A 26,072-nucleotide genomic window follows, 5' to 3' on the forward strand; every position below is an offset into this window, starting at 1 on the left:
CACAACCATTTGTGCATTGTGTGACCTGGCTACATTACTCACCGTCTCTGAGCCTCAGTTCCCTCGATTGTGGAAGTGGGATATTGATAACTAACCATCAGGCATCAGAGTGAGCATTAGTGATAATGTGTATAAAATATGTGCCTGGCCAACAAAGGAAACTATAAGCAAGGTGAAAAGACAGCCTTCAGAATGGGAGAAAATAATAGCAAATGAAGAAACAGACAAAGGATTAATCTCAAAAATATACAAGCAACTCCTGCAGCTCAATTCCAGAAAAATAAATGACCCAATCAAAAAATGGGCCAAAGATCTAAACAGACATTTCTCCAAAGAAGACATACAGATGGCTAACAAACACATGAAAAGATGCTCAACATCACTCCTTATCAGAGAAATGCAAATCAAAACCTCAATGAGGTACCATTACACGCCAGCCAGAATGGCTGCTATCCAAAAGTCTACAAGCAATAAATTCTGGAGAGGGTGTGGAGAAAAGGGAACCCTCTTACACTGTTGGTGGGAATGCAAACTAATACAGCCACTATGGAGAACAGTGTGTAGATTCCTTAAAAAACTGGAAATAGAACTGCCATATGACCCAGCAATCCCACTTCTGGGCATACACACTGAGGAAACCAGATCTGAAAGAGACACGTGTACCCCAATGTTCATCGCAGCACTGTTTATAATAGCCAGGATATGGAAGCAACCTAGATGCCCATCAGCAGACGAAAGGATAAGGAAGCTGTGGTACATATACACCATGGAATATTACTCAGCCGTCAAAAAGAATTCATTTGAATCAGTTCTAATGAGATGGATGAAACTGGAGCCCATTATACAGAGTGAAGTAAGCCAGAAAGATAAAGACCAATACAGTATACTAACGCATATATATGGAATTTAGAAAGATGGTAACGATAACCCTATATGCAAGACAGAAAAGGAGACACAGATGTACAGAACAGACTTTGGGACTCTGTGGGAGAAGGTGAGGGCAGGATGTTCTGAGAGAACAGCATTGAAACAAGTATACTATCAAGGGTGAAACAGATCACCAGTCCAGGTTGGATGCATGAGACAAGTACTCGGGGCTGGTGCACTGGGAAGACCCAGAGGGATGGGATGGAGAAGGAGGCGGGAGGGGGGATCGGGATGGGGAACAGATGTAAATCCATGGCTGATTCATGTCAGTGTATGGCAAAAACCACTACAGTATTGTAAAGTAATTAGCCTCCAACTAATAAAAATAAATGGAAAAAAAAAAAAAGTATGTGCCTGGCATAGACGCTCAGTGAACAGTGTTTATTATTATTTTTAAATGTTTACAGCTAGAGAAAAGCCCTAAGAAACTACTTCTGTTGTATTATTTTTAATTTGAGGATTTGGTGGGCAAGATTAAGACCATTAAAATGATATAACTTTGTTCAGCATGCAGGTTATCACCCATACCTTGGTTTTATAGTGATGGTTTTAGCAGTTCTTCAGCTTCTTTTGGCAGCTTTCAGACCACCTTTACATGACCCAAGGTACTTGTAATCTTTATTTATAAATGCTCTTTAGGTAGATATCATTAATTGGCAAGCCAATTGCTTTTTGTTTGCATTTTATAAAATTCAAAGGTAAATTATATTTACTTAAAAGGTTTTAAAATGTATTTCAGATAGCTGATGCCTAAGCAATAAGGGAAATTACATGCTTTTTATTCTCTTGGGAATTTCTTGTAGTTCCATCTCTTTAAAGAATACTGACTGGTTCTTTATTTGGTAGAAGGAAAATGTTTAACTGGACTCATTGGAGTATGGGAACAGCTGCTAGAATAATAGCAGGTAAGTAATTGCAATGCCACTTATTCATATATAATTGAAAGTTGTTTATACTGTAAGTCGTAATTTGGCTTAAATGATTTTTAGATGCATTAGTAAGTGGAGTAATTGGTTATTGAGGAGAAATCAGTCTTAACCATTGAAATCCAGAAAGTAATTTCTAGAGGTAACTATTTAAGCTATCATTTCAGTTTCAAGGTTTTAAAAATGACTTAAAAACCCTCCTTTTAAGACTTTTTTTTAGTGTTTGCCTTTGCCAGCAGAATAAGCTATGCTGATGACCAAACGTATAAGCAGCTCAGCTTGAGGGTCTGTCATGGTTTGGGCTGAAATGGGCTTGGGGACCCAGCCCTCTGTCCCCAGGTTTTCTCCATGGGAATGGTACCTTCCAGGGCAAGGTGTTTTTCAAATGTCAAGTATGAGTCTGTAGTATTTTTTAAATTAATTAATTAATTTATTTTAATGGAGGATAATTACTTCACAATATTGTGATGGTTTTTACCATACATCAACATGAGTTGGCCACTGGTATATACGTATTCCCCTACCCCCATCCTGAACACCCCCTTCCTGTTCCCTCCCCACTCTATTCTTCTGGGTTGTCGCAGAGCACTGGCTTTGGGTGCCCTGCTTCATGCATCAAACTTGCACTGGCCATCTATTTTACATATGGTAATGTATATGTTTTAATACTATTCTCTCAAATCATCCCACCCTCCCCTTCTCCCGCAGAGTCCAAAAGTCTGTTCTTTACATCTGTGTCTCCTTTTGATGCTTTATGTGATAAATACCTAAGCTGATCTCCTGCCCTCACATTTCTACGTTCTGTAGAGATTGTGGAAGGGGAGGTATAGTCAGAAATGGTTTCCATACTTTTTCCCCTTCCTACATTGCAGACAAACCATTTTTAAAAGTTTGGGCACCTCTTTTTTAACAATTGGTAGATTATAATTATAATTTCCCATCTTAGCCTTTCTAGTCTTACAATAAGAACTAAATTAACTACTTGGTCTTAATTATTAATCTAATTCATCTCATAAACTCTTTGAGTATATTTTACTTGATGTAATTCACACATGTATGCACATACATCCATAGTTACCTCTTGAATTGTATTTGAATATGTGTATTTTCTTATAAATGTAGTGGCAGCAATGTTCCTGGGAATGGATTTGCCAGGACTGAATCTTCCTGGCCCATGGAAAACCTATGCAATGATTGGATTTGTTGCCTGGCACGTTGGGACAGAGATTATTCTGGAGATACATGCTTACCGACTCTCTAGAAAAGGTAATCTGCTCAAAGAGCAGTGTTGTAGAATCACTTTTATACAAACTGTTGGAAAATAATTAGTTTCTCGACACTAATGATTGACTCTTTCATAGTACCTTACTAAAAATTTGTTTCCATCACTCAGGCTATGATAAAAATAGTGGAAATTTTCTGCCTTTGATTTTTATATTCATTAGTATTAGAGTTTGTGAGTAAAATGCAGGGAAAGAGGGCAGCTTTTAGGGAAGATGCCTTCTTTCTAAGTACTTTTTTACTTTGCCTGCTGGTCTGACGTGGGGCTAGAATGAACCGAGAGCCCTGAATGGCTGGAGCTGAGAGACCCCTGAGACGGAGGAAGAAGAGATGCTCATCCAAAGTCAATACAGGGCAAAGCTGCAGATGAATTTTACCTATTGAACAGACTTCTTGTGTGCTATCACTTACGTTGCCATCTGCGTTATATAAAGCTAGCTAACCAGCATGCTACATAAGAAGGACTTAATATTTTGCCAGTGCTCTCTAGTGGCAAGGTCCATTTTGGCCCCAGTGCCAGGCAGGATAAGATACCTGTAGCCATTAGGAGTGGAGAGATTAGTAGAGAATCAGTGACATGTTTGCCTGGTTTCTAGGCTAACTGTCCTTCGTGTCCTAAGGTGGGCTTCTAAAAACAAAACCTCTTTGTTGTCTAGTGTGTATGCTCAGCAGCTTTTTCGGAACTGCGTAGTAAAAACTGTCCTACCGGTTTTTGACTCTTGATAGGGTAACATACATAGGATTTGAGTCCTTTTTTTTTTATTGGTGTAGTTGATTTACAATGTTGTGTGGGGTTTGAGTCCTAAAGGGACTTTTGATGACCACTAGATTATGGCTTGCTATTTAAAAAAAAATATATAGGTATTTAACACTTGGATTGTTAGAACTCTGACTAGAAGAAAGTCCTTTCACATGTATGCTGTAGCCAGCTTGACCTGATTTGTAAGAGCCTTAAATATGTAGGAAGTTTGCAACATTTGGTCACGTGAAATGCGAGAATGTACCTCTTGGAAATCCTCCAATGCTCCAAATCAGGGCTTTCTTTGAGAATGAGTTTACCTGCATACCCACTGGCCTTACAAACTTTTGTTCTTGTTCTTGACAGTTGAAATACTGGATGATGATAGAATTCAGATCCTCCAGTCATTTACCTCAGCTGAAGCAGAAGTAAGTTCTTTCTTCTTATTTATTGACACAAACCTTAGTGATTACAGTTTCCTTTTTTACATCTCATGTTTTTTTCTTTTAGGGTTATGTTTTTAAAAAGGTGGTGTTAGCAATTTACGTTTGTGGGAATTTGACTTTTCTCACCATGTTCTTATCTGCAATCAACCGTCTATGAGCGAGTGAAGACCTTGGCTTTTGCAGGCCAGGTGATAATCACCATCAAGCCAAAAAACATGATGCCTATCCTGACTGCCTGGAATGTATTCATGATTCTAATTAGGGAAGATCAGATCATGTCTACAGAGAAATTCTGAAATCTGGTCTTTAGAGATCAACATTCAGTAGGGTGCTATGGACTATAAACTGATGTCAAGGTTTATATATTATTCTGAGTCTTAATGGGAAGGTTGTGTCTGAGGAGAAATAACTCAAATATTTTATATGCTGAAATTTTAAGAATGTTAGCATTTAAGAAAAGAACTTTTTAGAAAAACAAAAGGATGTCATGGAGATAAAATGGAGACTGTATTAAGGTAAATATCTTTTGAACTTAAAGGTGCTGTTGTACTTTAAAGAAAACATTTATTTTTTACTAGTTTCTATGAATGGTCTTTCTTAGGACTTTTTCCCTTTCCCCTTTCCTTAAGAATTTTTGAGAAACATATTTTTCAGTCCAGTTTTTTAGACGTGCCCTTTGTTTCATGTATTTTGTTACTTCCCTGATAAAGGTAAAAGTGGGGTTAACACCATTTCATTAACATTTGAATATATTATTAATATTATAATTTCTTTCTTAGCAGTGAAATGCAAGTGTGCATCTTTTGATTGAGTGTCTTCATTTATTTCGCTACAGAGCTAAAATGACATTTTCTATGTTAATTGTTTTGACTATGAGATTAAAGTCTTAGTCTTTGGAGACTGTAGACTTGCATTTCTAAATTAATAAAATTCATTGTTGTGAGCATTTTAAGAGTTGCTCTCTTTCTTTGTGCTAATAAAATAATATGGATGATTCTGTTTTGTTAGAAGTCTCTGATACTACAGTGAATCAGAATCATTATTATTATTTTCCTTCCTATTTCAGTAATTTCCCTTTTATGATTGGCTCTCATATTTGCTATGAGGATTTCTAGCCAGTGGGTGGCACCATAACACTACTACTTTGTTCCTGTTTCCTTGTGCGGATTCATTTTTAGTACCTGGTATCTTGGGGTGGCATACCCCTTAAAATTCACCAACTCTTAATATTTGTTTGAAAAATTTCCGCCTTTGAGGGAATGATCACAGTTATAGGATAGAACTGAAATTAGGGACCAATGTTGTTATTTTCTGGTTCTAATTCTATTTGTTTTCTAACCATGTTATTTAATAACCATTGTTTGATACTTTTTCTGTTTACATTTCTGTGACCTGGTAACAAATGAACACAACTATATTAGATAGATAAAACAAGCAAAACTCTGTATTCTTAAAATAAAAAGTTTAGGGAAGCATAGTTTAAACTTTTTTATGTTAAAAAAAAAATACGATTGGTCCAAGGACCTAAATTCTATCTGGTATAAGTAATAGCCTCATTGGTGTATCTTACACCTTTTTCTGGGTAAAATGATATGTTTTTGTCCTTTAGATAGGTGTTTATCATAAGTAGCTTAGGGTTTGAGATGTGATATTTATGTATTCATGTTCTATAAGTGTCAGGCTACTTACAGTCTAAGCTTTTTTTTTGAATGTCTTTATATAAAAGCATAGGGCTTCCCAGGTGGCTCAGTGGTAAAGAATCTGCATGCAGTGCAGGAGGTGCAAGAGACTTGTGTCTGATCCCTGGGTTGGAAGGTCCCTTGGAATTAAAAAAATGACAATCCACTCCAGTATTCTTGCCTAGAGAATTCCGTGGGCAGAGGAGCCTGGTGGGCTACAGTCCATGGGACCACAGAGTCGGACATGACTGAGTGAGCATCCCTTTTTATTGGCTCAGTGGTAAAGAATTTGCCTGCAATGCAGGCGACTTGGGTTTGATCCCTGGGTCAGGAAGATCCTCAGGAGGAGGTATGGCAACCCACTCCGGTATTCTTGTCTGGGAAATCCCATGGACAGAAGAGCCTGGTGGGCTACAGTCCATATGGTTGCAGAGTTGGACATGACTAAAGTGACTGAACACGCATGCATGCACATTTAAAGCATTTTGTAAAAATATATAGATCACAGAGTCAGACACGACTGAGCAACTGGGCACACACACATAGAAAGTTAAATGTATACTAAAATATTTTCCTCTAATTTTCAATTATGAGGGGCTTAAAGGTTAATAAATTACATTTGACATGGAAAGATTTGTTTAAGGAAAAGATGAACCTTGCTGTGTTTTGGTTTTCAAATACATAAACTTACTGGATTTCCATTGCTGAGGCTAACCTGTTTTACTTTTCTTTTTCACTAATTTCATCTGTTGACACTGGATATATCAGTTGATATACAGAGTTGTCCAAAGAAGTCTTTACCATTTAATTTTAGTAGACCAACAAACCTTTTCATTAATATCAAATTTATGATTCTTCTGCTTATGAATGGTTGATATTTACAAATTGAAAATGCCTGTTCTTTTTTTTTTAAAGTAAGTATGGTATTTCTGTGCTCCAATAGTCTAATACATATTATTTTTATTTATTTGGCCACACAGGGTCTTTGTTATAGCACATGGGGTTTTTGATCTTCATTGTGGAATGAGGGACTTTTTTTTTTTTTTTAAGCTGTGGCATGTGGGATATAGCTCCCTGACCAGGGATTGAACCCAGGGCCCCTGCTTCAGGAGCATAAAGTCTTAGCCACAGGACCACCAAGGAAGTCACCAAAATGCCTAATCTTTACTCCTCTCAACTTTCCTTCATGTTTTTGTAATAAACAATCTGTTTTTTAAAAAAGATATCTTTTTTATAGGAGTGATTATTAAACTAAATGCCTTTATATCTTAAACTATGTTGCCCCTAATAACAAAACCATGAATTTTGTTCTTTAAGATGGATTCTTCTATAAAATAAAAATAAGTTTTTTTTAAAGAAACAAATTCTGGAATGTTGTGGTTGGGGTAACATTCATAACTGATGCTATTTTTGTTTTTATTGTTTTCCTGTCTTTGGAAATCATTCTCGGGGACATAGGTAGCCTATGGCGTAAGTAATTGAATAAATGATTCTTAATTCCTACTTGGTTATCTGGATTTTGGCTCAAATGTGTGTTAAATGATATTCATCCCTCCCACCTCCTGTCCCAGTACAGGTTGCAGTGGAAGACAGATGCAGCAATGCCAACTAGGAAGCCCTAGGGGGACATGTAATTTTTGACTAAAGTTCTATTTATCTGTATATTCTGGTGAAGCAAGGAAAAACAAAAAACAAAGGTCCTTGTTTAAGATAATCCATTGTAGATGGGAATGAAAGAAAGATTTCTTCTAAACTCTTTCAAATTAGATTAGGTTACATCCTGTCACTCCACACATCCTGTTTCTTTCCTCCTTGCCCAATACCCACCAGGCTCATCTCTGTACCCAGGTCAGATGGTCACCTGCCTCGTATGCCCCTTCTGTTCCCCTCTTCCCAGAAAAAACTAATTTATTAAGTTCTGGCTCAAAATCTTTCTTGTTTTTGGAGCCTTCTTGACTGTTTCTTCTACATAGGTCTCTCCTGATCATCCTTATAAAGGGTGGATTGGAAGGCGGCTAATCCTGTAACTAAAAAGGACTGGGAGTTTGGGAGTGGAATTGGAAGACCTGAATATGCATGTTTGGTTTATGAAACTCATGTTGTTGAGCAAGTCACTCATCTCTGAGTCTCATTCCTTCATCTGTAAGGCCCATCTCACAAGGAAGTTGTGAGGAAGGAATGAAGTGGTGCCAGCAAAAGATACTTTGAACAGGTTATTGATGATGTCATTGCTTTTGATTACAGTGTTAAACATTGGTAATTTTTAAGCTATGAAATGTGTAGTTTTTGTTTGGTAAAAGATTTGATGTTTACCTTGAAAGCATAATGCCAAGTGAAATAGCCAGACAAGAAAGGACGCTATTATGTAATTTATTTACTTGGAGTATCTAGACTAATCATATTCATAGAGATGTAAAGTAGAATGGTGACTGCCAGGGGCTGTGTTGTGGGGAGGGAGGAGAGGGGACTTATTGTTTAATGGATACAGATTTTCTGTTGATGATGAAATTGTTTTGGAGATTTACGGTGGTGATGCTTACTTGTGAAGATTACTTTGTGAATAGTATCCATGCAAGTAGTTAAAATGGAAAATTTTGTGTTACATATATATTTTATCACAATAAAAAATTTGACTATTCATAATAGTCAAATGATAGAAACAGCCCATCTGCAGATAAATGAATAAGGAAGTTGTCATACATACATTCAATGAAATAATATTCAGCCATAAAAAAGATATGAAATACCGATACGTGCTGTCACATGGACGAACCTTCAAAACATATGCTTCTCCATGGCTACCAAAGACACTGAAGGACTAGAATAAGAGGAACAACAAACAAACCAACAAAAAAATATCATGCTAAATGAATCAGACACAAAATGTCACATATTATGATTGTATGAAATATCCAAAATAGGTAAATGCATGGAGACGGCAGAGTAGTGATTGCCAGGGCCTTGAGGGGAGGGAATAGAGGAGGGAATGGGGAGTAAATGCCTAATGGAGATAAGGTTTTATTTTGGGGTGAGGAAAATGTTTTGGAGATAGAGGTGGTGATTGTGCAACATTGTGAATGGAAGAAATGCTACTTTAAAATGCTTACTCTATCTTTTGTGAATTTCTCCCCAGTAAAGCAAGTATTTATCTAATTGCAACTCTTGGATTATACCTTTTGCTGCCCTTAAATTTGGTATCAGCTTAGTTTCTTATTTCATTATCAAATAAGTTAATGTAATTTTATATTGTGCCTGGTTATATAGCTCTAGTTTAAAGGAGAGGTAGTTCCTAGAACGTATCTTTAGAAGTATATTGTCTTCATATGATAATCTTCTTATTCACATATAAAAGAAATTCGCATTAACATGTCTTCTTGTTCACATGTGAAAGAAATTGTACTGCACTCTGGGTTTCTGAGTTGGTGATGGACAGGGAGGCCTGGCGTGCTGCAGTCCATGGGGTCGCAAAGAGTTGGACACAACTGAGCAACTGAATTGAACTGAACTGAACTGGGTTTCTTGTAAGAACTTAAAGAAATTTTTTGATTTCCAGACAGATGCTAAGACATGGTTATCAAGTTCTGGGAATGAGAATTTCCTAAACCCATACATTCTAAATATGTGATGTCTGCTGCCAGTAATGGCTAAGATCCTGCAAAATAGACTCTTCTTCAGTAAACTAGGGTAAACTTCAAAAAGCAGCTATCTAAAAGCCCCAGGGAGTGGTGGGAAGTAGGAAGATTTGGATGAGGTGTCCGCACTCAGAGGAGGATAATTGTCTGGAGTTTCCTGTTTTCACTGTTTTTAGTCTCAGAACAGTTGAAGTCAATTGTGTGTGTGGTGTTGAGTGGCAGGGAAACTACAGAGTCCCTGGCATAGAAATCCAGAGGACTGATGGCTGGACCAGTTGTAGCTGTCAGGGAGTGGGATGAGAGGAGGAGGTTTCCTTTCCTGAAAAGGAAAACACTAGAGAGGGAATCCCAAATCCTGTTTGCCCACAGCTCTGATGAATCCTCGAATATGTTCACATGCATAAAGCAGATACAAAGCAGCTAGACCAGATGAAAAAAATTGACTTGAGATTGGAGCTGTAATGTAAGTAACAAGAATGTGCAGTCCAACCCCGCTATTGCCTGCTAAAACAAAAGAAGCAACTTTCATTGGGGAAAAATAAATGAGGATCCAGTATTTTACTTAATGATATACAGATGACAATCCAAAATCACCTGACATAAGAAGAATCAAGAATTACCTGACATAAGAGAATCTGGCCCATTCTCCAAAGAAAGGGTTTGCTAACTTTTTCTCTGAGGGGATTGATACAAAATATTCTGGGTTTTGTGGCCCACCTATGGTCTCTGTAGCATAAGCATTTTCTTTTTTATTTTTATTTTTTTATTTATTTTTTTTAATTTTAATATTGTATTTTATTTGCCATATCTAACGTATTATCATCTCAGCAAGTAATCAATATAAATGGTTGAGATGTACTTTTTTTTTATTTTTTTATTTTTTTGGTCATACATTGATATGAATCAGCCATAGATTTACACGTATTCCCCATCCCGATCCCCCCTCCCACCTCCCTCTCCACCCGATTCCTCTGGGTCTTCCCAGTGCACCAGGCCCGAGCACTTGTCTCATGCATCCCACCTGGGCTGGTGATCTGTTTCACCATAGATAGTATACATGCTGTTCTTTTGAAATATCCCACCCTCACCTTCTCCCACAGAGTTCAAAAGTCTGTTCTGTATTTCTGTGTCTCTTTTTCCATTTTGCATACAGGGTTATCGTTACCATCTTTCTAAATTCCATATATATGTGTTAGTATGCTGTAATGTTCTTTATCTTTCTGGCTTACTTCACTCTGTATAAGGGGCTCCAGTTTCATCCATCTCATTAGGACTGATTCAAATGAATTCTTTTTAATGGCTGAGTAATATTCCATGGTGTATATGTACCACAGCTTCCTTATGCATTCGTCTGCTGATGGGCATCTAGGTTGCTTCCATGTCCTGGCAATTATAAACAGTGCTGCGATGAACATTGGGGTGCACGTGTCTCTTTCAGATCTGGTTTCCTCAGTGTGTATGCCCAGAAGTGGGATTGCTGGGTGCATTTTCTTTTTTAAACAGCCCTTCAAAATGTGAGAAATCATTTTTAGTTTCTGGGCCATACCAAAACAAGTTGTGGGATGGATTTGGCCTTTGGGCCATAGTTTGTCAACCCTTGCTCTAAAAATAGAATAATCAATGGAGACCAATTTTTGAGATTCCTTACATTATTATTTTCAGGAGATAAGAATTGTAAAGTATGTATTATAACTACTCTCAACTATCTGAAAAGAAACTTGTTTGCTATAAATAAAAATGCGTAGAAATAGAAACAATACAAAAGGACCATGTGAAAGTAGGAAAGCTAAAAATATACAGTATTTGAAATAGTTCAGGAGAGAATGTCAGAATGAAGATGACAGGGAATAAGAGCCAATGAACTTAAAGATAGATCAATGGAAATTAACAGAATAAGGAAAAATTTTTGAAAGAGAAATGAATCCCAAGGCCTGTTAATAATAGCATCTTTAGTATTATCTCAGAAGGAGAGGAGAGTCTAAGTTAATAATGACTGGAAAATCCCCAAATTTACTAATGGCCTAACTTTACTGATTCATGATACAGGAAAACAACTCAAGCAGGAAAATGTTGGCAGTCATGCTTATACAAATCATAGTCAAACTCATGAAAGCAAAAATTACAGAGCAAGTCTTGAAAGCAGAAAGAGAAAAATTAAGCATTCCAGACAGGGGAACAATGATTTGGTTAACATTTGACTTCCTTGGTGCTCAGACGGTAAAGAATCTTCCTGCAATGCAGGAGACCTGGGTTCAATCCCTGGGTTGGGAAGATCCCCTGGAGGAGGGCGTGGCAACCCACTCCAGTATTCTTGCCGGGAGAATCCATGGACAGAGTGCCTGGTGGCCTACAGTCCGTGGGGTCACAGAGAGCGGGACACAACTGAGCGACTAAGCGTAAGCACAGCGCAGGGACATTACGGAGCCCAGACAGAGCGGAGTCACACCCAAAAGAGAAAAAATGTCAATGAGAATTCTAGTTGCAGAAAAAATATCCTTCAAGAATGAAACAGAAATGAAAGGACATTTAAGAGAATTTGTTAGCACATATGCACTACAAGATGCAGAAGGGAGTTCTTCAGACTGAAGAGAAATGACAGCCGGATCCTGGGAAAGAAATGAAGAAAATTCAAAATGATAAACGATTAGTAAATAAAAAATCCCTTTTGGACTTTTACGACCCAAGTTCTTTATAATAAGTATGTCTGATTAAAGCAAAAAACAGTCTACATTGTTTTGTGGGGTTTATAATATATGCAGATATAATGCATATAACAAGTTAGCATAAAGGATGGCAAGAGATAATGGACTCATACAATTGAAAGGTGTTCGCATTTTATATGAAGTTATACAATGTTAGTTCTAAGTGAAAAGTTCAAGATGTATATTGTAATTCTTACAGAAATAAAAAATAAAACATATATAAGAAGCCAGCGGAAAAAATGATATAAAATCTTAAAATTATTTAGATAATTTAATTTAAAGATTAGAAAAGAAAAATAAAGGAGCAAAAAAGCAAAAACAAAACAAAACAAAAAAAACACAGTGGGGATAAAGAGAGAACAAATAATAATATTGTGGGCCAAAACTCAATCACATTCATAATTACATTAAATATTAATGGACTAAAAACTCCAATTAAAAGCAGAGAAGGTCAGATGGATAAAAAAAGCAAAACCCATGATATGATTTATTAAAATATAAAGGGACAGATAGGTTGAAAGTAAATAAATGGAAAAAAGCATAGCATGAAATAATAAGCTTGAGAAGGAAAAATGTCTGTTTCCAGCCAGAGAGTATCACGAGAGAGAGACTGTACATTTTTGTTTTTTCTTTTTTGAGATAGACTCTTCTTAATTGTTTACAGCATTAATATATTGATGCAGTAACTCGAGAGTAGTGTAACTCAAGAGTAGTAACTCAATCAGTAACTCAAGAGTAGTGTAAACATCCATGAGCCCATACTGATTTAAAATTAATGATTGAATAAATCAACAAATGAAGGAGAATAGACAAATCTGTACAGAAGAATTTGAAATAATTGATACAGATACTCTGTCCTCAAGGAAAGTGAGCCTAACTTCCTATTACGTAAGTGTGGGCTGTGTGTAGTGACCTCCTGCCAATGCAGACAGCCAAAAAGAATGATTTTACAGTGAAGTAATCTGACTAAATTATATCAGCCAGTTTATCAAGGTCAACATTAACAGTGATAAATCATGTTGAAAGTATCATTGATATGATCTGATAAAAATGGCAGTTTACCTCTTTAGTCTTCCTTTCACAAACTTATGACCTCAGTTTATCAGGAAAGTAACATCAATTTGCAGTAGAGAGACATCTTATACAATACCTGGATGGTAATTTTCAAAACTGTCAAACTTACCAAAAACAAGGAAAGTCTGAAAAACAGTCATAGCCACGTGGAGCCTAAGGAGACATGACAACTAAAAGTAATGTGGTTTTCCATATACGATCCTGGAATTGAGAAAGTACGTTAGGTAAAAACTATGGAAATCTGAATAAACTATGCTGCTGCTCCTGCTGCTAAATCACTTCAGTCGTGTCCGACTCTGTGCGACCCCATAGACGGCAGTCCACCAGGCTCCCCCATCCCTGGGATTCTCCAGGCAAGAACACTGGAGTGGGCTGCCATTTCCTTCTCTAACGCATGAAGGTGAAAAGTGGAAGTGAAGTCGCTCAGTCGTGTCAGACTCTTAGAGACCCCACGGACTGCAGCCTACCAGGCTCCTCTGTCCATGGGATTTTCCAGGTAAGACTACTGGAGTGGGTTGCCATTGCCTCCTCTGGAATAAACTATGAGATCTTAATTAATAATAATGTATCATTTTTGATTCATTAATTATAACAAATGTACCATACTAATGTAGGATGTTAATAATAGGGGAAACTGGGTGACGAGTATATGAGAACTTTATATTATCCTCTGATTTTTCTCTTAATCTAAAGCTATTCTTTGAAATAATGTTGAATATAGTTGACTGTAGATAAAATAACTTGAGCATGTTTCTCTTCATCTCAGGGAGAAGGTGAGTTCTTTGTATAAAGGATAACTGCCTCTTATTAGATAGAGATAGTTGTCTTTTTAGTTGTTTGAATGGTCAAATATATGTAGAAGGATAAATATGGAAGCTGAGTAGAAAAATGGCTGGACGGTGCCAGTTTAATGCCTCATCTTTATCTTCATCATTTAGTGCCTCATCTCCATATCCACCTTCTTGGTCCTGTTTTGTTATGTAAGCATTTCTCCTTTGCCAGCTGAAGCAGTTGTAGAAGGTGTGAAAGTGTTAGTCGCTCAGTCGTGTCTGACGCGTTGATCCCCTATGGACTGTAGCCCCCCAGGCTCTTCTGTCCAAGGGTTCTCTAGGCAAGAGCACTGGAGTGGGTTGCTGTGCCCTCCCCCCGGGGATCTTCCCAGCCCAGGGACTGAACTTGAGTCCCCTGCATTGCAGGCAGATTCTTTGCCATCTGAGCCACCGGGGCAGCCCAGTGTTACGCTTTGTCAATAGAGAGTACTGGAGGGATGTCGCAAGGGCAAGAAAGCACCTCACTTCCATTTTCCCGCTTTCCTTCCTTTTTGCTGAGTACAGGGGCCAGTGGATTGGTGTGTGGATGGCCCAGTCTCATCTCAGCAGCTCGGACTGACCAGCTCCAGCTTTGCACTCAAGCCCCATCCTGCCCACCTGGCAGCCAGTTTCTCAGCAGCTCCAGCTTCATCCCCAGGCAAGAGGCCAGCTCCTGCCTCCCACACCTTCTGGCTATGCTGGGCCACTTCTACGTACAAGCCCTGGTCCATGACTCACGGTAAGTGGCTAGATGATCTGCCAGTCAGATTCGGCTCATGTTGCCTGAGACCAACTGGTGTTACACAGCCTCCCCTTGTAGATTACATCTTTCCCCTTATGAACTGTTTACTCATTCATATGTTTGTTGACCAATTCCTTGGTGCTCAGCAGTGTTCTAATAAATTTTTGTGTGCAAAAGCAAAACCCAGTGATTTATTCACAAGGATGACAGAGCTACAAACGAATGTGCGGATTTGACAGGTCATTTATGCTAAAGCCAAAGGCAAGAAAAGGAAGGAATGGTACCCTTGGACCTGGGATAGGGGTGTTTCTGTGAAAGTGCTTCTGAAATTTGACCCTTCAGCTTTCCCAGAACATTTCAGGCCAGCTGAGGAGCTCTTTCCTTTTAGAGAAAAACTGCCCTTTGCAAACAAATCATCTGAGACTGATGCTCCCCAGGTAAATTCTTGTCCTCATCAGGATCTGCTTCTTTTACTGCTCATTACCTCCACATCAGTAGCTAAGATAATTTCATCATGGACTTACCAGGGAAATTCAGTGTTTTCCCTGAGAGAGAAAAACAGACTATTTATTGAAAGACTTGGTAGGACCTGGGTAATTTGCACTGGCAATCCAAGGGAAGATGTGTTTGCATAGATTTTGGAGGCTTGTTGGATGGAAGACAGAATAAGAAGGTAGAGTAGGAGAGAACTGTTATGGGAGTATTATTCAAATCATGATTTAATATCTTGGCAAAAATACTTAGGAATTACATGTGGTATACTTTATTAGTAAGTTTTAGCATTAGGATTCTGACTTATTTATAAGAATTGGTCAAACATTAGACCAGATTTGTGTTGAGCATTTGAGAAGTCCTCCATCCAACAGCCTTGGGCCATAATCAGTCACTGTACCCCAGAATTCACATTGAAATGAATGAAAGAAGATATTTCAAGAAGAATGAACATATTGGTTATCAACTTTAAAGTCATGTACACTAATAAGATAATCCAAATCCAGTCCCCAAATAAGAGGATAATTATTGCATGCACCTTTGAAATGTATGCAAGGAGCTTGAAGTCTCAATTGAATTGTTCCTTGGCAAGGGATGTAGTTGCCTGAGTCCTTGTATACTTGGGATGGCATGTTTACTTGTCAGAGTTGAAGATGAATATTTCTGTGATAAGGCACAGTGATTTCCTATAGTCTCTTAGTCTTTGTGTTAGCAAAATGACAATGTCAGTTAATAAAATAATGTTGGGCTATTTTAAATAACTTTATTTGTAAATTTAACAAGCTCTTATTAGAAATGCTTTGGTATCAATACAATAAAAATATGTTGGTTTCCCCTCCACTGAATCATATCAAGTAACTGGAAAAGTTAAGCATTTGTTCTCCCCAGCTTTTTTTGGAATTTTTTCAAATAATGACTACTGCTTATCCACATGGCATAATATGGCTATAATTATAATTTTTGTATCTTAGGAAAAAGAAACAAAATATCCAGAAGAGAAATCTTCAAATGTTTCTTAGTTTCTTCTTCAATGGATGTTTATGTAGATGGTACACCTCTCAGATAACCTTTTTCCCCAGCTTTGCCATTCTCATCCTTAATGCTGTAAAATAAAGAAAAAATAGAGAGTTATAAAAAGCTTTAATTTTCACTCTAAATGACCATTTCATAGATTGCAGGAAAGTTTGAAACATACCTCAGATGATTTTATCCAACAATGTGAGCATTGTTTTAGTAGCATAAAAAGATAGTAGAAATAATAAGCTATGGTTAACTTAGGGAAGAAGCAGGTTTAGAACTAGAAGGAACCTATTTCTACAAATATTAATAAAGCAAACACAGCATAAATTGAGTAAATACAGGACTAGTGCACATTAACACTACTAGCCATAGATAAATGGTATGGGTCAACAACTGTGTTTTGTGCATATTTCTGAGCTATGTACTACTGAAGAGAAAAAGGTATTGATATAAGCCCTAATTCATGATGGCTGGGTTATTTTTTAACTCATCAAATCTAGTTGTCGAAAGGAGCTTCATCCTTAGGTACAGAATGGCAAGAACAAATTTTTTAAATAATTAAACAATGTGAACTAGTAATTAGGAGTTGGAGTCATTATGAAATGTCTTTGTCAAGATATAAGTACTTTCAAATGGCAAATTTATCTTTTTGAGAATACTTCACTGTTAATGATGTATTAGATATAGAAACCATTTTTAAAATGTAGATTTAAAATTCATAACACTGGTATCATGCTCTTAACAGTTAAAACCTGATTATAGCTGCCTCAGTCATGTTCCAAAAGTTGAGAGATGCTTTCAAGGCACCAATCATTACACTCATGTGTAATATTGCCCAAGCACCAGCTATTTAGCTGTTTGAAAAATTTTGTTTAATTAAAAAAAAAAAGCAAAAAGGAACTCATATTCTCTCATTTCACAGTTATATATTAGTTCTGTATTGAAAAATGAAGTGACCCTACTTCTAAGAAGCTTTTTTTCACAAATACAGGAAAGTTTGGGATCCAACACTATAACAATACTATGGTCAATTTTGTTGTCACTATACTTATATGAAATGTTGTCATTTAAATGAAGCCAAAGAGCTTTATTTCCCTGAGAAATTTAAGGGAAATGATGATTTTCAGTGGCAGGATCAAGAATATTTCCTTGAATTTAGGACCAGCTGAGATAATTTTCCTTTGTTCTGTAGCCAGGAAGATGGTCCCAATTGCTGGGAGATGTTGGGTGGTGAAATCTAATGACAGGAGTGTACCTCCACATCAAGGAGCAAACTGAAGACAGAAGGCAAGTCTTTGTAGTTTCTACTCTGAGTCTTTGGACCATTACCTTTCCCATATCAAAATAAGAGCAGGGGCAAAATCCATTTTAAGGGACTTTTTGAAGGTCTCTTTTAAGGGAAGGACAAAGTCTCCTCCTTACAACTACTCCTCAACTTAGATTCAGTAAAGCAGGCCTACCCAGTTGCTGTAGACCTTCAATGAATTCTTAAAGGACATCCTGGATGTCTGCATCCTCAGGAGTGAGGCAATCCAGTAGCTTACTGTCCCATTTCTTAAGGTAAAAAAAAGAATTCTAGATTCTTAGAGTCTGCTATTTCTTTCTTTAGGCTTATGGTAAGTAGATGGTGTGAGTTCTAAGTAGCTGTGTGGGGATAGGCAATGAGAAAGCCCCTTGGTATAGCAGCTAAAAAACCTGAGTTATCACCTCTCTTTTTACTTTTCCTTTCTAGTCTTCTCTGATCTCTGTTTCCTCTCCCTGTGGCAATCCAGACACAGTTTTGACTGTTTCTAACTTGACAGAAGAGAGCCTGCTTCCTTACTTTCAGTGTCCCCTGGCCTCTAATGGTTGCTGCGGGTTGGCAGTTCTGGCACCAACAGGTTGTGAATCCCCTGGAGCTGAGGTTCCCTACCGATTTATTCTGAAGTGCCACTGACATCTATAAGAGGGGAGGACAGAGCTAGAAGTATAAAGGTAGGTAGGTGAGGATTACCAACGGGAGTCAATTGTTTAATTGGTGGGGATAGTAATAAAGTCGCAGTGAGACGTTACATGGCCACTCATTGGTGGATGTATCTGGCATTGAACCAGATATTTTGAACATGACCCTGTTATACTTACTTTAGCAAATGGACGTAACTTTGCCTAAATTTTCTTGTCATGTCTCATCCTGTTCAAAGTTTTAACTAAATCTGGTTTTTAGGATCCCCAGGCTCCAATTTGCTCTATCATTCTTTCTCCTTCGTGCTCTTTTCCAAGCATTAAAAATTGCTCTTAGATAAGGCTTTGATAATAACATTTGCACAAATGAAAAGAGACATAGTTCTTAACTATTACTGTGCCTACTAGGAATGTTATATTTAGTAGGGCACCTATACCATAAATAAAGTAATTGACTTAAATGGGGGATTCCCAAGTATCAATATGCTTTTAGGGGGAAGGTGGATAGAGAGAAGCTTAACCTACTTGGTGCTTGTGAAATTAAAATGCATGGGTGGCTATAAATTCTATGTATATGGATGACCTTGAGGTCAATATGATATACTTATTTTTAACACCCATTTAAAAATATCAGTTCTGTAATCCACATGCTGAATTGGAAAACAAGAATGTAAAACAGTATTATGATAGAAAGCAAGGAATCTGGAGGATTCTGTTTATAAGATGCCTTGATTGATAGAACATAACTTTGTATTGTTACTTTGTCTGGAAAAGTCTTCCTGTTTTCATTATTTTAGCTCAGTGGCATGATTAGTGTTGTCTGGAAACATTAGTCACTTCCTATATTTTTCTCTGTGGTTAATGTGTTGACACAAGTAGGGGAGAAGGAATAAGGGTGTTCAGGAGGAGTTGGCTAACATCCAAGTTAGAAAATAGGAGGTTTTATAGTGGGTAATGTCACTGCTCTTGACCATAAAGAGTGTGTTCCTCTTTTCTAAGTCTTCTGTGTTGTTCTTTTAAAAATGGATTTAAGATGCAAAATGTGATCAATAAACAAAGCTCATTCTCAAAACAGAGGAACTTTTAGTTTTAGTAGGTTTCTTTTGTGGGGACACACCATTAAGCTCTGATTTAGGTAGATAGTGTAAGTGTACACTTACCAATAGGTTAGAAATTCTTCAGATAACCAAATTTATAATTGGTATGCCTAATTTAACTACTTAATAAAAAGGGAAGAGGTCCATTTTATTGTATCATTGACAACCTAAGACTAGGTTGCTGGGTTACAGAGGAAAGATCCTTCCTGAATTGTTCTACCAATTAGTTTCTACCACAGTTCTACAAGATTATTTAGTTTTTTGATTGCTAGATAAGTTGGGGTTTAATAGTTACTGCTTTTTAATGAGAATTCTCTCATTAGAACATTTAAAATTACTATCCCTTTCACAGATCCAGTACTTATGTCTGGATAATTTGATTTATGTCTTTAGGCATGGTAAGTTCAGCTGTTATAATTAGTTTGATCATATTTTTACTTATTGTTCATAAATAAGTAGAATACAATATTCAAGTGATAATAAAGAATCTAAAATAGATGAGCTATCACTTTTGTAGAAAAAGTGTTATTTTCTATTCAATACTAAAAAAGCTAGATAGCTATAAAACTTTACAGAGAATGAGAATGTATGGAATGCAAATATTTAGAAAATAAAAAAATAAAATTTCTAAGTTAGGGAAGATTATGTGACATAAATATTATAATTAGAATAAACTGATACCTTTTGTAAAATGTAGAAAAATGAAGGACATAAAGTTAATAAAATTATAAAAGTGTAGAGAAACAAGATATAGCAAAGTAATAAAATATCACACTAAAAATAAAATTTGTTTTGTGTTTTTTTCTTGCAAAATTAAGGCAATTTGTTAACTTAAGTAGGAAATCTAAACCACGAAGAGGCACAAAAAAAGGGCTGGCTTCATTTCTTCTGGGAAAAGATCTAATATTGATGACAACATGATTGTGATTCAAACACATTCATACACAGTACCATACCATGCCAGAAGACGAATTTCAAGTTACTAAGATCAATCAATGCAATACCCAAATAAGGCAACAAATTTTTGTTTCACTTTCTTTTTCTTTTGAAGTGACTTAATGCTTATGATGATAATAACTCATATCAGCATTAATAAAAAAAAAACCTTAGCATGTGTTAGTCTATGAAGCGTCAGAAAAAGCTGAGAGCAAGAAGGCTTGGTAACAGCACAAAGAGAAGATTGTCACATGACTAAGCAGCAGTGACAAGCCTTGTCATGTTTGTTACCTGTTAAGGAGGGATCCTCAGTCCCATCTCCTGCTATCTGACCGTCCAGTGGAGAATGATGGATGGGGCTCCCTAAGCTTTCTTCTTGTTCCTTCAGGGATATGGAGTTTTTATGGGGAGATTTATGGTTTGTGTTTTCATGGGGATTGACTTCTGGTCTCTTTCTCGGGAGCGGTGTTGGCTTGGCAGGCTGGAAAACCTGACTGTGGGGAGCTATGGGATGGTAGGCTGGTTTCTCAGCTTCTACTTCACCCTCCTCCTCGTCATCAATCACAACAAGCTCAGCATGGATGATTCCATCATACCCAGTCAGAAGCTTCTTTTCTTCCTCATTGTCTTCTGCCTGCTGATACCCCATGAAAATCATTGTCACGGGCTCTTTCTCATCCAGGTCAGAAGGCAGGGAATGAACAATATTATATCTAATGTCTTTCTCATCCTCCTGGCAAGGGGGTGAAGAACTCTGGCGTTCTGACTTCTCAACTAGAGCTCTGCTGGGACTCAGTCCTGCCTTTGGAGAGGGAGTATACTTGTCCTGCATTACATTTGGTTCTTCCCAAGGAGTCATCAGCCTCTTTTGTTGTTTGTGGGGCATCTCCTCTGCTTGTTGAGTCATTGATCGGGGATGAGGTATCGGCCGAACTGGGCTGATGTGATTGACAGTGTTACCTCTCTCCTCTGCAAGTCCATTGTCCATGCTGTGTATGGATCCATTCACATCATTACCCAGTCCATTAGCTTTCATTTTTATCCTTTCTTGAAAGGTTGGTCCAGGAGTTACCTTCTCTCTCTGTGGAGTTGTAGGTCTGCAAAATGGATTGGCATATACAGGTTCATGGTACTCTGTTGGGGATTTAGAATTTCTCTCTGAAGCCTGTCTTAAAAGTTCCTCCACTTCAACTGGTGCCAGGCCATCGGTGCCATTGTACGCTGCACTGTGATTAGAGCTTACTGCATAGACTGACTTTTGTCCGTCGTCATAAACTTTTATCCCTGTACCTTTAAAGTCATCTGAGGGGAGAGGTATTGAAGACAGGACAGTACTTTCTCCGGTCTTCAAGTCTTTTTCAACTTTGATTTCCATGGCATACAAGGCTGTTGAGAGACAAATTTGATCTCTGATTTAGTCAATTTTTCCTGTTGTAAAGTAACTTGCTTTCACAGTGTTTATGTCCAGTATACCTGTTGACATTCTTTTATGAGAAGTCTTTTTAAAATTTCTGATTTATTCATTAAATATATAAAGACTAAAACTTTAATGACATGGGTTTTTATGCAAGGATGTGTGAAAATTACTAAAAAAATGGGAAAGACTGAAGAAGGGAAGCTGATTGTTCCAAATGGTAAGGATTTTCACTAGGAAACCAAAAGATGTCCCCTTTCTAATGAGAAAATCTGACACAACAGATTTCCAGTCTTTTATATTGCTCAGTAGGAAGGATCAGGGTTTTCTTTTTAATAAGGAAGAATATGTTACTCTGTGCATTACTGTTGGTAAAGGCTGAGCAAGGTATATTTTATTATGCTACATCCTTGATATACAGCCCTGTAATGTGTTGAAATTAGAGAGGCGTGTTCTAAAGTTTTCATAGCTGGGAGGCGGTTAAATGTTGAACTGGTATTGAAGAGGCAGGAAGAAGGCTAGAGTCACATGCTTCTCATTTTGCCTTATGTTTCTTTTCATTTTGACTCCCACTTGTAAGAAGAAGGGCTAAAATTAGAGCCGTATCAGCTGTATTAAAAAAAACTGAACTGGGGGGAACTGGTTGATTTGGGGGAAGCTGAAATCTGTTTCATGGCCCTGGCAAGGTCTTGATGCATGTATGCATGCTCAGTCGCTCAGTCGTGCTGACTTTCAGTGACCCCATGGACTGTAGCCCACCAGGCTCCTTTTCCATGGGATTATCCAGGCAAGAATACTAGAGTGGGTTGCCATTTCCTCCTCCAGGGAAGATCCTAATGGCCAGGATCGTAACTGGCAGGGTAAAGCTAATGGGATCTTGGGCCACATTACAATGCGGCACTGCCTGTTTTTGTGTCCCCCAGCTTCCTCTTTGGAGACATCTTGCGTGTCATCTCTCCCCCCACAGCCCGGTGGTTCTTGGCCTTCCCTGGCTACCCAACTCACATTGTAATACACTCACCCACATGTGCCCTTTCCACCTTCTCTGCATTATTCTTCTCTTTAGCATTTTTGCTTCCTAATATATTTCATTTATTTACCTAATTTTTAACCTATTGTCTCCCTTAGAATGTCAGCTTTTATTCTCCCTTAGAACGAGGGCAGAGATTTTTGCTGTTTTATTCACTACTGTATTCTTGGTGTGAAAACTGAGCTTGGCATTGAGCTTGGCACTGAGTATTTGTTGAATGAATGAATGAATGGTTGCTCCCTGAAGGTAAAGTGTAGTTTTTCTTTTCACTCTAAAATTCAAAGGTTCTATATCTACCCCTATACAAGCCTTCATTTCCCCTGGGCCATTGACATTAGTTTCACACAACCATTCTCACATAGGGGCAAATAATGCCTGACCTCAGGGGGAATACTTTTGTTCATTCATTTCATCTTATTCTAGGGTCTACTACACAGAATATGTTGGGAGAGATGTTTTTGAGCAAGGGAGCTTTGTTTTAAGAGCTTCTTGTCTCCCTGTCCTTACCTAGTTTGCTGAGGAATAAAATGCATGGAAGAAATACTGTAACCCCATTGTTGCTACTTATACAAGTGACTTACCTCACGGAACTTTGTAAAATGGACCATTACTTAACCTGGAAGGATGTTACAGGATGTTACAGCAAGTTGCCAATATTTGATATTGTAAAATATGAATTTGAGAACCTACCATTGAAGACAAAGTTTTCATATACCTTTTCTATTTTGTTCATCATCTTCTATTCCTTCATTTCTTTCCTTCCTTAACCTGGAAGGTACGTAGGATTTTGGAAGGTCAGGGATGTTAGCATAGATGTCTTCAACTGACTCTGTAAAATTCATGTTAATTCAAAATACATTTAGAATATACTTACAATAGAGAAAAATTTCAGCAGGCTAATCAAAAAATATCTTAGTTCGACATAACAGACTGCTCAAAACATACCTTCTGATGTTTCTTCCTTTTCCACCTTCACAGACTATAAGAAAAAAGAATTCTCCATGATTAATACAGTTTAAAAATAGATTCTAAATGTGAATATACTTTCAAGAATTATATACTATTTGTGGAATCATTTTGGGAGGGAGTCATAATTTTCAGATTAGCTAATGCTCACCCTTATTATGTCTTCTGTTGTCCTCTCAACTGATTTCAGTTTCTTTAAAATTGCTTCTTCATTGGTTGAGATTTGCAGTTCAGCCTTCTCAAGATCTTGGATCTCTTTCTCAAGTCTGAACAAAGATATACTTTATATTGTTTAAAACAATACAAATACAGAGCTCTCAAGGATATATTTCCCATATACCAACTTTACTTGGAATATTGCATGTAAGTATCCAGATACCATATAAGATGCTGAAGCTGAAACTCCAATACTTTGGCCACCTCAGCAAAGAGGTGACTCATTGGAAAAGACCCTGATGCTGGGAGGGGTTGGGGGCAGGAGGAGAAGGGGACGATGGAGGATGAGATGGCTGGACGGCATCACCGACTCGATGGACATGAGTTTGAGTAAACTCTGGGAGCTGGTGATGGACAGGGAGGCCTGGCGTGCTGCGATTCATGGGGTTGCAAAGAGTCGGACACGACTGAGCGACTGAACTGAACTGAACCATATAAGAACTTAGCATTACACCAAACATCATGTTAAGCACATAGAAGATACCCAATAACTGACTTTGACTTACTTTTCAAGTTGTTTGTTTTTGACAAGGGGGATTCTCAGGTAAAATATTTGACCCTTGGTCCCATTTTCTTCATTACAACTACTAATGTTACTTCCAAATGAAATCGAGAGATTTCTCTTACAAAGAGGCACAAGTTTAAAGTTGGACCAAAAGGAATGGTCCATCTGTCATTAATACTGTAGAATGCCAATTTTTCTTACCCAAGTTTTCATAGAAATTACTTGGAGAAACATTGTAATTTTATTTTCTAGCCAAGCAACACTTTATAACATTATAATTATTATATTTGATTTAAAAATCATAACTATTTAACACTTAAAACCCCTGCATATCCTAACACTGAAAATGACACTTCATTTTAATTTTAGTTTTCTAAAAGTTGCTATATTATAGTGAGTAGTGTTCTATTATAGTGAGTGAAGAGGTGAGAAATGGACAAAATCTAGTACAGTGGCCTCAGTTGCTGTTGTTTATAGAGGCTATGTTTCCCAGATTAAAAAAAGTTATCACATAGCCTAACAAAGTGTAAGGGAACTCACAGGGACAGAAACAGACATTTGAAATTGGGTTGTCACATCCTGAGCTGGTATTGACTAGTTTAGAACTGCATGTCAGATTCAAGTTAATTCCAGGGTGTGGCATCATGACCTCTATCCTGGATAAAAGCACATTATTACCACTGGCGTTCACAAAGTTAGAAAAGTTGGCCCTTGGCATCCATGAAACACACATAATTTCTCAGGCAAGTACTCTGAGCTGTAAAATCAGCTGCCTCAAAGGATGGCTGCTTAGATATAGCAGCTAGTTCAGGAGATGACAGCTGTGGGTATTAGCGTCAGCTAAGATAATTGTCAGTTTTCTTGACTTCTTTCTTTAAGGTGATCATGCATCTGGCAGCTCAAAATCCCTGTGCTGTTGTCACACCAATAAAAGTCCAAGATATGGTCAAGCAGATCATTCTCCTACTTATTGCTTTCATTTCAAAGTTCTGACTTGCCTGCTGCCTATAACTGTTGGTAGTTGGCTGTTTATAGCTGAGGTGCTCTTGCACATCCTAAAACTCCAGGTAAAATGCAGTACTTCTGGTTTCTTAGAAGTTAGTAACGTGTGATGCCAACCTCTTAAAATCCCTCCATGTCCACAGTAGTATAGTTGCCCTTCAGTAGAGTTGTGGGGATATATGTTGGTTGGTAGAATGGAAAGTTGAATATTAAAAGTGATAGATCTGGACTGTTCTGTTTCTGCTACTCACTACTTGTAAAAACCAATTCTTTACACTTTCCTGAAACTCAGTTTTGTAATATGTACAATAAGGATATAGTATACACCTTACTTGATGCAGAAACTTGGTAAAGCTAAGAAGAGGTGATGTCTTTGAAAGCACATTAAACATAGTTGAGGGACTTCCCTGATGGTCCAGCGGCTGAGACTCTGTGCTCCAGTCTGGGGTTCAATTCCTTGTCAGGGAATCAGATCCTGCATGCCACAACTAAGGAT

The 26,072-nt window shown here is 37.6% G+C and overlaps 2 protein-coding genes across 3 annotated transcripts in view; one reads left to right on the forward strand and one right to left on the reverse strand.

Moving 5' to 3' along the window:
• FRRS1 (ferric chelate reductase 1) overlaps positions 1-5,265 on the forward strand; it is a 53,012-nt gene extending 47,747 nt beyond the window's left edge. For both annotated transcript variants that reach the window (XM_043877916.1, XM_043877915.1), the window contains exons 12-16: positions 1,435-1,532; positions 1,774-1,832; positions 2,976-3,119; positions 4,240-4,301; positions 4,384-5,265. In XM_043877916.1, coding sequence (XP_043733851.1) covers positions 1,435-1,532; positions 1,774-1,832; positions 2,976-3,119; positions 4,240-4,301; positions 4,384-4,476 — 456 coding nt within the window. In that variant the 3' untranslated portion in view covers positions 4,477-5,265. The remainder of the gene's footprint in view (positions 1-1,434; positions 1,533-1,773; positions 1,833-2,975; positions 3,120-4,239; positions 4,302-4,383) is intronic.
• A 10,933-nt stretch (positions 5,266-16,198) lies between these two features.
• PALMD (palmdelphin) overlaps positions 16,199-26,072 on the reverse strand; it is a 57,589-nt gene continuing 47,715 nt past the window's right edge. Inside the window, exons 4-8 of the mRNA XM_043877126.1 lie at positions 24,005-24,119; positions 23,833-23,866; positions 23,603-23,716; positions 20,735-21,829; positions 16,199-16,551 (exon numbers count right to left, since the gene is read on the reverse strand). Of these exons, the coding sequence (XP_043733061.1) occupies positions 16,508-16,551; positions 20,735-21,829; positions 23,603-23,716; positions 23,833-23,866; positions 24,005-24,119 (1,402 nt within the window). The 3' untranslated portion in view covers positions 16,199-16,507. The remainder of the gene's footprint in view (positions 16,552-20,734; positions 21,830-23,602; positions 23,717-23,832; positions 23,867-24,004; positions 24,120-26,072) is intronic.

This window comes from Cervus elaphus, chromosome 20 (genome assembly GCF_910594005.1).
Source record: "Cervus elaphus chromosome 20, mCerEla1.1, whole genome shotgun sequence".
In the NCBI taxonomy this organism is placed as follows: Eukaryota; Metazoa; Chordata; class Mammalia; order Artiodactyla; family Cervidae; genus Cervus; species Cervus elaphus.